This window comes from Lipophrys pholis (genome assembly GCF_963383615.2).
Source record: "Lipophrys pholis genome assembly, chromosome: 12".
In the NCBI taxonomy this organism is placed as follows: Eukaryota; Metazoa; Chordata; class Actinopteri; order Blenniiformes; family Blenniidae; genus Lipophrys; species Lipophrys pholis.
In genome coordinates this window covers 10,037,354-10,050,845 of record NC_137641.1, presented here as the reverse complement: position 1 = coordinate 10,050,845, position 13,492 = coordinate 10,037,354, and the positions used below count along the sequence as shown (strand labels likewise).

At 40.1% G+C, this 13,492-nt stretch overlaps 1 protein-coding gene across 1 annotated transcript in view; it reads right to left on the bottom strand.

Annotated features, from left to right (window-relative positions):
• Nucleotides 1-13,492, bottom strand: part of arrdc1b (arrestin domain containing 1b) — a 48,547-nt gene that overhangs the window by 17,495 nt on the left and 17,560 nt on the right. The window contains exon 2 of the mRNA XM_080476282.1: nt 3,238-3,348. Within this exon, the coding sequence (XP_080332408.1) occupies nt 3,238-3,348 (111 nt within the window). The remainder of the gene's footprint in view (nt 1-3,237; nt 3,349-13,492) is intronic.

Sequence of the window (13,492 nt, the reverse complement as noted above, 5' to 3'; positions counted from 1 at the left end):
AGTGAAAGAGTTTCAGAGGCGGACTTGAACCCGGCATTGCACGCACAAAAGCGTAATGACATCAGTAGCTGCGGGTTCCGTCAATGGAGCAAACGGATAGAAAGAGCTCAAAAGTACGGCTCCACTTTTCAAAACGCGATGCAGATTACGCTCACAGCAATATGTGTGACGCGAAGTGCAAGGCCAGTGGTGGGAATACTTCTAATGTGAAGTTTCTCCTGGTTACAAGATGCTGCTCAAAGCTAAAGAGTGCACAATTTGACCGCCTCAGATCTACCATCACAGATCCTCGAATCTACCATCACAGATCTACCATCACATTGTTTCCAGAGTGGAAAGAAAGAAATAGGAGTACGTGGAGCTGGGTTTGAATCTGTGCATGAAGAAAAAACACTGCGTAGTTGTAGTTAAGGGTTTTCATGTTGAAGAGATTTGTGAAACAACTGCAATATTACAATAATTGAAATAAATATACTAAATTGAAAAATTTCGAGATTTTATCATTAAACAAATTAACGTTTGTTACCACATAAACACACACAAAAGTAGAGAAAAGTGGTCCCATTGAGTACCGGTATCGATTCCCAGGTTCCGGGTATCGGTACCGTATCGATTCAAATGTGAAAGGTACCCAATCCCTACTTTTCTGAAACAAAAATGCAAAAACTATACGTTATCATATGAACCGTCGTGTAAACGGTGCCTAAATAGGGAGTCATTCAACACTTCATCATTCAATTATTAGAAAAGACTATTCAACTAAGAAAATAGTTGTTAATCTAATGTGTATATTGTGCCGCTCTGTGTCATATTTTCATTCTGCATGAAAAATGGTAAAAGCCGTCTTAGGTGCCAAAGTTCAAAAAGTAAAAAAACACACTATGTCCACTTGAATAGTAGTGAGAAAGTTTAAATAAGTCATAATGTGCAACTAGTGCAAACACTTCAACACTATGTACCAGTGCGCTGTCTGTGTACCTGGTATTAGTGTGTGTGTGTGTGTGTGTGTGTGTGTGTGTGTGTGTGTGTGTGTGTGTGTGTGTGTGTGTGTGTGTGTGTGTGTGTGTGTGTGTGTGTGCGCGTGCGCTGGTGTTGCTGATAGCAGACGCTAAACATTGACCTGCTTTGTGTTGCATTAACCGCTGAGGATTAACTGCTCTAATGACTGCCCTTACCTTCCACCACGTGATTTGCATTTCCAACACTTTTCATGCATGCATGGCACATTTCCCCTTGTGGCTGCGGCCGGCGCGAGCCGCACATACAAAACGTGGAAGGTCCCGCTCGCAACAAAAGGTCCTGTAAGCTCTCACTTCCGCGGCCGAGCGGCGAGCTCGGAGCAACGTGGGTAACATGGAAACTGCAGCGAGTCCGAGCGTCTGACCAGACGCCTGGAACATCCCTGCTTGTGTGGTGTGGTTTTAGGAAATGTACTGGTTACAAGATGTGATAACAATAAATGTTCACAAATTCCTTTTGATTTGATTCTAAAGCCTTAATTGGCCACTTTGCTCATGTTAGGAGCCAAACAAATGTCCTCCACTCCACCAGAGGGCCAAATTATAGAGTGAACTGTAAACTCAGCTTCATGCTTGCAACTGATAATTTCCAATTTAAAATGCATTTGGTTTCACAATATTTCCGTGAAATTGATTTAAATGTGGTATCCTTCCTTGAATCAATATGTTTTTGGACAATGACTAGAGGAGATAGGATCTTAGCTTGAGTGATTGCATTTTGGCATAGAAGGAGCAAGTATGTATGTTGATATGTTTATTAATTATGTTATATTCATGATATCTCTTAACTGTACGTATCGATAGTGACAGCAATCTGGGCTGTTTTATTCTCTTTGGATTTGGTCAAAGATCATGAGCTGCCCGTCTTTATACAACAACAAAATGCAATCACTCCAGCCACAAAGAACTGTAGCACAAATATACAAACTACTGGCCTTTAACGGCAGCACTGGATCAATCCCCACAGATAAATGAACTGAAGATATGAAGAACCTCACTCTCAACCTCAGACTTTGACTGGCTCACTATTTATGACACCTTCTCCCTCACCTGCAATCCTAAAACGCAACTCATCCCGTGTAAAATACTACACAGAACTCACTCATAACCCACAAACGACATCGCATGAGCTTCACCCAAACACAAAACTGTATCTACTGCCCGACATCTCCAGATAAACCTTTAGGTGGGAGGTCATGAGCAGCTCTCAGAGACACTGAGCTTCCCCGTCTGCCCAACACCTGCATTACTAGGTGACATTTCAACATTACAGCTGCTTCATCGTTCAAAACCTTTCGTATTACTGGAGTTGATCAAAAAAGACAATATTGTCAAACTGAGAAGATAAAGGCAAGCTAACCAGAATCTACTTACCAACACTCTCAAGTGAGAATTCTGAATCCTATTAAAAAAAAACTTGTCATTATTTATGGAATACTTATTAAGCTGAAACCTCTTGAAATCCACAGATCTCCTGCAAAGCACCAAAACCATAATGTTATATATCACTTCCTGTCTTCAGTTCCTTTGTCTTGATCGTCACTGTCGCACAAAAGAACCCACTAACGATAATGATTACTGCTTCTCTGAGATCTTCACGAGATGCAAATGTGAAACACAGACAGACAGACGGACACAGCAGTTGCTCCACCTGCCTGATCATTAAAGAGACTCACTGTAGTCTAAGTTGTCTTACCACAGTTTCAATGTGGAGCAGAGAAATCGTGACACTTCCACTAATACCAGCATTAGTGCCATGTTTACGCAGATCTATTCCCATAGGTCTAGGATTTAAACCATCCTCCTCTCCAATCCTCCTAAAGTGTGTGACCCATTTTTTTTTTTTTTTTTTCTAATTTGGACTATTTTTGGACTTTGATGTGCTTTTTGTTTGTGAATAAATTAGTATGGATTCAAAAGAAGATATCTGTATCTAAAAGGAAGAATCATTTTCCCTTAACTGGCCTGTTGAGTTATTCTTTGTTCACAAAGGACACTAGAACAGTCGCAGAAAACCCTCAAGAAAATACTAATGCAGTTTTTCTGTACGTTGTACTTTTTTTCTTTACTTTTAGGACAAGCAGTGTTGACCAATTTGAGAAATTTGAGCATCAGTAGCTAATCAGAAAACAGATGTAGAAATGTAGAACCTGTTTCAACATCCCATAGCTTTTTAATAAATATTGTCTAACTGGTTGTAGAGTTTTGCTGCCGTCACCTTTGTCAGCTACAGACAGCGTGCTGTTGAAGTACTGCTCCTCCAGAGTCCACGAGGCGTCGTTCACTTTGTTGGAGATCCCACATGAGCCCTGACAGTTCACCTTGATCGCTGTGGACAGAAGAGACGAGAAGACAAACGAGTCAGGTCCTCAAACTCACGATGGGGCGATTTAAGAAATGAGTTACGGTCACCGGGATGTTTGTGTGAAAGCAAAATAGCAAAATGTGCTTTTTTATTTCACTGTCTGTACGTGTACTAATCTGTACGATGTTTGACCAAAGTCTTACAGAGGAACCAACATGGCTTTAATCAGAGAAAGTGTTCCTTCTCCCAGCTGCTACATGGCAGGACTTTTAGCCGACAGTCAATAATTTCCTCCAGAGAAGAAGTCAGTAAGACGTTAATTCATGCAATGCTTGACTCTCAATATTTTGAATATGTCTCTCTGATATGTTACAAATGACTAAATCAAAAAACAGTCGAATAATAATAAAAAATATCTGACATTTGAAAGGAATTACTAAACTACCATACATACAGGAGATGGTGATGTGTAAAAGTATTGCACCGAGTTTTAATCAATACAAATCAACATGGTATCAAAACAACCTCCATTATTTGACTCACTGATTCTAAAGTAATGTTTTTTTGTGTTTTACGCTTTTACACACCAGAGGTGCTCTGTGGAGAAATTTTGCACTTGCATGTTCAAAATAGTTGCTTTTATGACGAGTCAAACAGCTTTCGTCAGAACAAGGGATACACCCATACCGTTACCAGTATCAGGTCCGGCAGTGCACGGAGTACTAATACTGGGAAAACAGATCCCAGATACCGCTCGGCAAGTACTATGTGACGTCATACATCAGCAACATCTCCCGCAGGTATGCGAGAGCAGTTTGTAGATTCTTTAAAACTAATAAGACTAAAAAGATCAGCTGAGCGTTGGATTGAAATCTTACTCTTTTGCATTATGTGTGACAAAACGTTCCATAAACGATAAAACACACAACCTAGAGAAACACAATAAACAAATACTCAAATACAAACAGTAACTAATTCAAATCGTTTGAGTAGTTAAACAATGCTTCAATTAATTATTTCCTTGTTGACCAAAAGAGTCAAGCGTTAAAGAATCATACAACTAATAGATCAACCAGTCAACTCGAACACAAACAGCAACACTGCTGCATCACGTAAAAACAGCAATGTTACATATCAAAATGAACAGGATGATCAATAATATGAAAATGTTTTTACATGCTTGAAATCCAAAATGGAGGTGGAATAATTCTGCGAGTACGTTTGCTGCCCACTCAACAAAAGACAGCAGAGACGCCGGTGATTAGGAGAACATGAAGGTTCATCATTTGTGAGCTGAAGTCTAATAATGTTGATGTACTACTAGAACCCTTCCCCTGTAATATTTACAATAAAGGACACACAGCTCATAATGACACGTTAAACAATGATTGATTCCCTAAAAATATATCGGAAATAAATGTGATGCATTCTTATTTTTGCGAAAACTTCAATTATTCAAGTTTTCTTGTCTGATTCCAGTCAGCTGGGTCAACACGGCATGAAAAACACAGACGAGCAGCTCAACAAACACTGATTAGCATTAGAATGTCTCACAAAGCGGGACGCCGCGCTAAATCGCTGAGGCCCGCCGCCATTTGTTTATGTGCACCGTGCGGCGATAAACAATCTGCCCGAGTGGTGCCTGTGTCAACAGACCGAGACGAGGAGGGGTCACCTTATTAAAGGCGCCGTTGTGAGGATGAAGTGGTTACTGTAAATAAAAGTGTGAACGCTGACAGTGAAACAGGTTAAAAAAAGTAGTTTTAGAAGAGGATTTCCACTGGGGGGGGGGGGGGGGGGGGGGGGGGGGGCAGCAGGAGGCTTCAAGGAACAGGGAAAACGTGAAAATCATCAAAGAGATGCAGTTAAAATGGTGAAATCTTCGATATGAAGCCATAAGTGTAAATGTTACCACAGTTGAAAACAATATATATTCCCGTGATTTGTCAAATTAAATATTGCAAGAGGCTCTAAGCCGGTTCATCAAACCACAAAGTAAATCGTAAAAATCTCAAAGAAAACTATGTTTGTTTTTTTAAACAAATTTCTTTAGACTCGTCACCTGGTATTCTAATGTATCCAGTCTCTGCTAAATTGTTTTTAACTCAATTCTTAAAATGTATTAAGAGTAGCAGACACAACACTGAGACCCGAGCTGAGATATCAGCATGAACGCTGCGTCATTGTGAAAATGCAAAGATTAGTCTTCCAGACGTGCTGTATTTTTACTATTTTTACTATTTTACTCCAGAGGGTTTCATTAAAATTGGATTTATGTTGCGATTGAAGTATTTTTCCTTGGTAATGTTTTAGTTTACGTCATTCTAGGTAAGCAGGTGGTCAAGGCTTCAGGGCCCTGAACACACCATGCTAGGTTTTGACCTTAATTCTATTTCTTTTGAGTCAATAGAGGAACTAGTTTCCTGGAACATCACAACGGTAGTCTGACATTTAATCAAAGATGTTACTTTTGCATGAGAACAAGCCTGTGTGGCATTCGGTTCAAAATACCTATGTGAGCTGTGGTTCACACACACTTTGAAAACCTCTGGACAGAAGCACAATGCATGAACACGGGAAGCTTGAACCTCAGCCCAGAGGAATTCATGTTGCCACATTGAGGCTGTGGCCCACAAACACAGAGAGAGCATGTGGAGGAGCAGGAAACACTTCTGCAGGTCTGCAGTCAAAACACAGCCCCTCCTCCCTCCCTCCCTCCCTCCCACTATCCCTACGCTCTTTATCTGTCTGAGGAAATGAGAACCCTCGGATAGCACACACACACACACACACACACACACACACACACACACACACACACACACACACACACACACACACACACACACACACACACACACACACACACACACACACACACACACACACACACACACACACAAACACAGGGCTCATATGCCAGTAAATGTTTACCTGCCTCCTGTTGACACCTGACTCCGTTCTTCACATCTGGAGCTTCTTTACTTAAAGAAACAAATTCATCTAAAAGTAATAAGACTTGTCTGATTTACGTCTGACAGCATCCACCGTAAAAATCCAAGCAAAACTGTGGATTGCAGGAGAGGATTGGTACTTGTAAGTGACCAGAATGGTGATGAATGAATGAATGAATGAATGAATGAATGAATGAATGAATGAATGAATGAATGAATGAATGAATGAATGAAAGAAAGAAAGAAAGAATGAATGATAATAAAAAAAAGGATGTTTTACATGAAAAGTCTGTGTATCAAGCTAAATCATCAAAATCTAGTTTTCCATATAATAAAGCTTACAGTTCTGGTTCAGACCACTCTGGACCATTTTCTAGAGAAGCTGCTGTAGGTTTAGACTTCTGGGAGATCGACACTGAACTTCTTTCCTTCCTCACCATGTGTCACTGTTACATGCCACTACAACATTTGTCTCTCCGCGGCAGTCTGGCATATGTACTACATGCCCTGAAGCCTCGTGCTGAGCCGTGTTCATAGTGACGTGTGGACGGAAATAGTTTTTTTTTTGAGAACTCTGGGGAGAAAAAAAATCGTTTTGTCTCATGAGGACGTGGCCTCTGCTTGATGCTTTTTGCTTGTGTCATGCGAGGAGAGAGCAGCTGAAGGATGACACATTCCTGTATTCTACTGACAAGCACTACACCACCAGAGCAAAATCAGGACTTTTCATGCACTTCTTGCCTCGCTGTGTGTGTGTCAGTTACATCATAACGACCGGCGAGATGTCAGCTGGTTTGCCCTTAAGGTGCTAAAACACGCACAATCATCTGTAAGAAAAAACACCAAAAAAAAAACCACAGAAAAGATTAGGGCACGACTCCAAGCTTTTCTGGTTTAATAAATAAAATTTCACATGAAAACGGACTGATCTCTAAAACTATGGCGCTCAAGACTGTGTTCAGCTCATCACACACACATCCCACAACACACACACACACACACACACATAAACACACACACACACACACACACACACACACACACACACACACACACACACACACACACACACACACACACACACTGGCGGTGGCAGATGGCTGTGCCCTCCACACTTGCAGGGCTGCTGGCACAGTTTCTGGTAAGAGGAGGGACCGTCGCTGCTGGTGAAAACAGCCACAGCTCACAAAGCGGGGCGCTGCCCTTCAGCCATAGACAACAACGTTCACTTATTTGGTCATTAATTAAACACTGCAATCTGCTCCTGCAGCCATCTGCCTCATTCATGGAGAATAATACCTTTAAGCTCCATACTGACACATCGCGGGGGCTATATGAAGTCATGGCACATCGTGGAAAGCTATCAAATTGTAAAAGGGGGGAGAAAAAAAAGGCTTTCACTTCAACCAAGTAATTGTTTACTGCACTCTGCTATGGAAAGACAAAGCGCTCGGCCTATGAAAGGTCAGTGCGGGGGTAATCTGTTAATATCCCCAGCAGCAGGAAGAGCGTCTGCAGTGGAGCTGAACGGAGGAGCGGCTGGATGTCTGCAGCTGAATTATGGACGGGCATCTCCACAGGCACCGTGAGCCAGATGGACCCGAAGCAGTGATGATGATGATGATGATAATGAGACACAGAAATGAAGATGATCCGTGTCACCACAGTCCTCGACAGGAATCCCCACCCCACCACACCCCCGCCCAAAGGGAAAGACAGTGAAACATCCGGGTTCTTCTTTAGTCCAGGGTTTTAATTTGTGTGTTCATTTAGCTCGGCTTCATTCAGATCCTGTGACGAGGCATCATCAGATCACCTGACAACTTCTTTAACTTTCAAAAAACTTTCAGCGCAGTTCACTCAAACGTTGAGGAATGACCGTAGGACAGCCACCCGATGAAGCTCCGGCTCAGAACGCCTCTTCACACTCAAACATAATGAATTAAACACTTTCAGACTCGACAACAAACACCAAGTGTCAGCTTTGCGCAAAAGGATTTTAGAATGTACTACGTGCTTGAATTTCATGAATAAATTTGCCTTGAATGTTGCTCTCCACTAAACTGAAGCAGGAAACAGCTGCTTCAGAGTGCGAAAAAAAAACCCAACCTGTATCTTGTACTGTGTTTAGGTTCTTTTGTTTTATATTTCAGTTGCTGCTTATATATGTAATGTATGTAAAAAGGGGAATAAAATGTAGATGCACAAGATCTATAAGTGTGTGTAACATGTGTGAAAATAACAAAATTAAATGATAAATAAGTATATGAGTGTTAGAGAAATCTTGTTTTTGTTTTATAAACAATGATGTGTATGTTCACAGTCTGAGTATCAAGGATGACCTGTGTCAGCACTTTTGGAAGATATGTGCTACTTTTTGTAACCTTGAAAGTCTACAGTGCAGGAAGCACCTGGATCTTTCTCATAGTGAGACAAACTCTTGGACAATCATGTAAAGGTTGTCTCTTCTTACATGAATAGTGTAATAAAATTGTCTTAAACGTTTTAAATCGCTCTCAGTCGGACTCCTGTGTGTTCAGTCTCCCTGAGGTTTTTCTACTTGGAAATTCTCCCGACAATGATATATACATACATATATATAATGTACATGTGACATGAAATAATACATAATAAATGCTTTTACTTCATTTGAAAAAGGACACAGTGGTGACCCGTCAGCTGTGGGAATCAAACCACCACTGCCGACTTTCTGTACTTTTCTGAACATTAATGAAAAAACAGTGACAAATTAAATTTCTTGTTTTGTTCTTTTGTTTCAATTATCAAAATGTCATTTTTCAACTGAAAATATTCACAATAAAGCAGAACATATACAGAGTGGAGCTCCTGCTCTAATAGCAATTTCGTATTTAATAATCTCTTTTTTTTTTTTTTTTCAATTTAATGTACAGGGAAAATGTCCAACATGAAGTAAACTGAGAATGTGGAGCCATCATTAACAGCTGTAGCAGATGTACAGGCTGGTTTAAATTATTGGCAAGAAAAAGAGCATTGTTAAATGCTATAAAAAAAACCCTATATAATCTACTTAAGTGCAAGTCAGAACTCCTTGTGGACCCAATATTGTGCAGCCAAGATCCACAGATGACATTTTCAAACTTATCTACCCCCGAGATCAGGGGTGTCAAACATCAGGCCTCGGGGCCCAACCTGGCCCCCAAGAGGCTCCAATCCGGCCCACAAACCACCAAGCAAAATACAAGTTTCAAAGAAAACATTTTTTCTTTTTAACGAATTTCTTAGGAGTGGTGAATCAAAACAATACTGAGACCTGAGCTGAGACGTCAGAGATGGTGCAATGAAAGATAAGTACCTGGTTGCTCTCACACTCGCCTCAAAAAGCCATGCTGTGGATGGAGGAGGAGGAGGAGTTTGTAAAAAAAAACCAAAAAAAAAAACAGTTGTTGTTGGACTTGTTACTGTATTCTGCTCCATTAAAATGGAATGTTGAGATTGAAGTCATTTTCAGCAGTAACGGCTGGTTTACTTTGAAAATAGAGACATTTCCATCGCATATACTCTGCGCTACGACCAATGTTGCCACAGTTACCTTGAAAAAGTAATCTGATTTCTGATATCTTCTTTTCAAAGTAACTTAGTTACTTTACTGATTACTTGTTTTTTGTAAGTAACTAAATTAGATTACAAGTAACCTTTACTTACTTTCAGCAGTTGCTGACAAAACGCCTCCCTGATCTCAAGATAAAAATAACAACCGGTTTGACCAGAACTCAGTTCTTATCACTGCCTGACCTCCTGCTGATCATATCAAACCTTTGGCCTTCATTGTTGGTTGTAATTATATCTGACTCACGCTTTTATTATCAGATTTTTACCTTAACTGGTATTTATTTACCGGGAGATGTAGTTATAGTCTGTTATTGCATTATTTATCTATTTATTTATTTGCACTACCTGCTCTATGCAACCTTTTAATTGCAAAGTTAAGGTTTATTGATGATGTTGGTTTGTTCCCATTCTTTTGTGTTACCTGAATGCACCGTTAGAGCAGAGTTGACCTGTGATTGGCTGAGAGTGGAGAAGGGGGCGGGTCAGGTGAGCGTGCAGACTTGCCTGTGTCTGTGTCACTTTGGAAGAGAATGGAGGAGCTGCTGGGTTCAGTTTAATAATAAAGCGGCTTTGCAGACAAGAAACTCGTCCTGGTGGACGCTGTAATAGTAACGCACAGTGACTTGGATAAGTAACTTAATTCTGATTACTGGTTTGGAAATAGTAACGCGTTAGACTACTGGTCATAACAGAGTAACGCGTTACTAATTAACGCGTCACTGGCCACGACAAATACAAACTTTAAAGTTTAAATTTAAAGGTTATAATGGCACAATTTTACCAGTTCACTCAAGATGAAATTGTGCCCCTGAACTAAAATGACATTACTGAACAACATTAGAATACGTTAGAAAACATTAGAACATTACTAACACATTACAGAAGCTGACATGCCATCAAGCATCTATAATGTCAGATTCTTCTTACTGCAGCTTTATCCCAGATTTCAAAGTTCCCCAGTTTAAAGTCTAAAATCCAGAGTTGCACCCTGCGCTGGTGCAGTTTACTATGAAGCTCGGATGTGTCGGGGCAGGAGCCTCCGCCAGGGGCCACTTCAGTAAAGATCCAGCTGCTCCCTGCAGCCAGAGAGAAACCGACACCCAGTAGCGAGAGGGAAGCCTGCAGCAGAGCGGACTGACTCAGCAGCTGCCAACTGGTGTCGGTCCAGGTCCTCTCATCACTTCAAATGAGCGTCTGTAGGCGGAGACGATCCGTGTGCTACTACCGATTAGATGGCACAAATTAAAACTGTGTGGGCAGACGGGACTGGAGAGAGGAGGTGTGAATCGATAGAGGTTGTAAGATGCGCCAGTCCAAACAGCACCGCCGTGTTTCAGAGTATCAATGTGTTTCCTCTGATGGGGGTGTAGGCAGGGCGCACAGGATGCATGGTGCAACAACTTGACAGTCCAAGGACATTTTCTGTACTGAATCGCACCAACAACTGGTGAGAACATTTTAAAAGTTAATGTCTGCACAGTAAGCTGAATTAGCCTTTTAGTATATTTGCATCTGATCTTTTTTCTGGGAAAAAACAGGAAGTTGAACAGCCGTCTCAGTGCACTTTCAGTGACCCACACACAAACACACACACACACACACACACACACACACACACACACACACACACACACACACACACACACACACACACACACACACACACACACACACACACACACACACACACACACACTCATACTGAAAACAACAGCTGCCATGAAGGGTGTTTTCACGCTATCAGGTGTAAAACATCAAGTATAAAGTTGAAATGCTAAGATACGGTGTCAAATAAAACCTCTAAACGGTCAAAAATAAAGTTGAAGTGGTGAAGATGAATCTTAGAAATTCCGTTGGAATTATGAGAGTAAATTTGAATCTAAAAAAAACCAATACAATTAAAAATAGTCTAAAAGTGCAGAATCAAATTGGAAATGTTAGAATCAATGTTTAAAAATAGGACTGAATTGCTAAAAGCCAAGTTGATATGATGAAATAAGGTTAGATTACTTTGTAGACTGGGGTGGGTTTGTTAAAAAGGAGCTCACTAGAACAAGTCATAACAGGAACAAAGGAGACACAGTGAGGACTGAGCTCAAGGCGATGAGGCCCAAAGAGGAAAGCTCCCACACAGGAGATAAATACCAGGGACAGAATATACAGTAAAAACAGAAATAAAGAACTGAAATGGCAAATAAAATGGTTAACAGTGTGCTGCCAGTAAAGGAAGAAAATGCAAAAACAATGGAGTGAACACAGATAAAACATTGGATTTGGTTGTCTGTTGTATGAGTGTGTTTTTATATCGGAGTGTTTATTGTTCTCTTTTAAACCTTCTACCTTAGAGGTCTGCAACCTGCAGCTCCCCGGAGCGGCTCCCTGAAGCTTTCAGAAAGCTCTTTGTAAATAAACAGTTTCCTTACATTTTTATCTTATTTGTATATAACGTTGATTTTCAAAAATCTCCAAACGATAAAAACAGATAAAGTGAAACAGATAAAATAGCCAGAATAGCTGGATGTGCACAAAAATTGATGAAACAGCTAAAAGCACTCAAATAATAATAGAAAAATACATTAAAATTGGTTAAATTCAACTGATTATACTTGCTAGTACAGACATTTTTATTAAGGAAATTAAAAAGGAAATAGGGAACGGGAAAAGGGAAAAAAAGAAAAGAAAGGAAAAGAAAAGAAAACTGGAAGGAAGAAAAAAAGGAAAGAAAAAAAGAAGAAACGGGGTAAAATGGGGAAAAAAAGAAATGCACAGCGGCTATAATTAGTTAAATAGCTCAAGCAGCCAAAACAGCCAAGATGCATTAAATAGTCAAGGCAGGAAAATCCATGAAAAGAAAAGGAAAACTCTGTAAAAATGGTTAAAAGAGATAAATATGTAATACAGTATATAAATTGTACCGATGACACAAAGTTTTGTTGGTATTTTTTTCTTCATTTGAGGGAATTTATATGCTTTGCCACTCCGGACAAATAGAAAGTTTTTGGTAGAAAGTTGCGAAAACAACTCGTTTTAGTCATGAAGACTGCCGACGCCTGTTCTACTTCCTTTTTAATGCATTTTATTGCTTCCTTTTGAATTTTCAACCTCATACATTTATAATGTGGCACAATTTACAATTGTGTTGTTTTTAAGAATGATTCTATGATTCTTGGGTAAAAAACTTTAATAAGATTAAAATTAAAACTTAAGTAGTTATGAATAACTGAAACGTCTAAGAGAAAAATTAAATAAAGATTTGATAGAAATACTGAATAACTGAAAAAGAAGCTTCGTTTTTATGGCAAAAAGCCAAAAATAACATCTTTTAATGTTCATCTGAATCTGTATCAGCTCCTATTAGAGTTTTTCATTGTTTTGTTTTTTTTTCATCTTTTGTCTCAGGAATTCTGACCTTCAGGGCAAACTTTCCAGAGAATTAGGAACATTATGCAATCCGCTGTTTGCTCTGCCTTGAGGAGCGGCACTTCATCATGAATGACATGTACAGAAAAACCTGTTTGCTTACACAAGACAGAGCGAGAAAAGCCATTTCGCCAACAACTGTCGAACCTTTCCAGGCTCGCGGGATGAAAAGCATTTGCAGGCTGTTGCGTCAGCACGTGGGA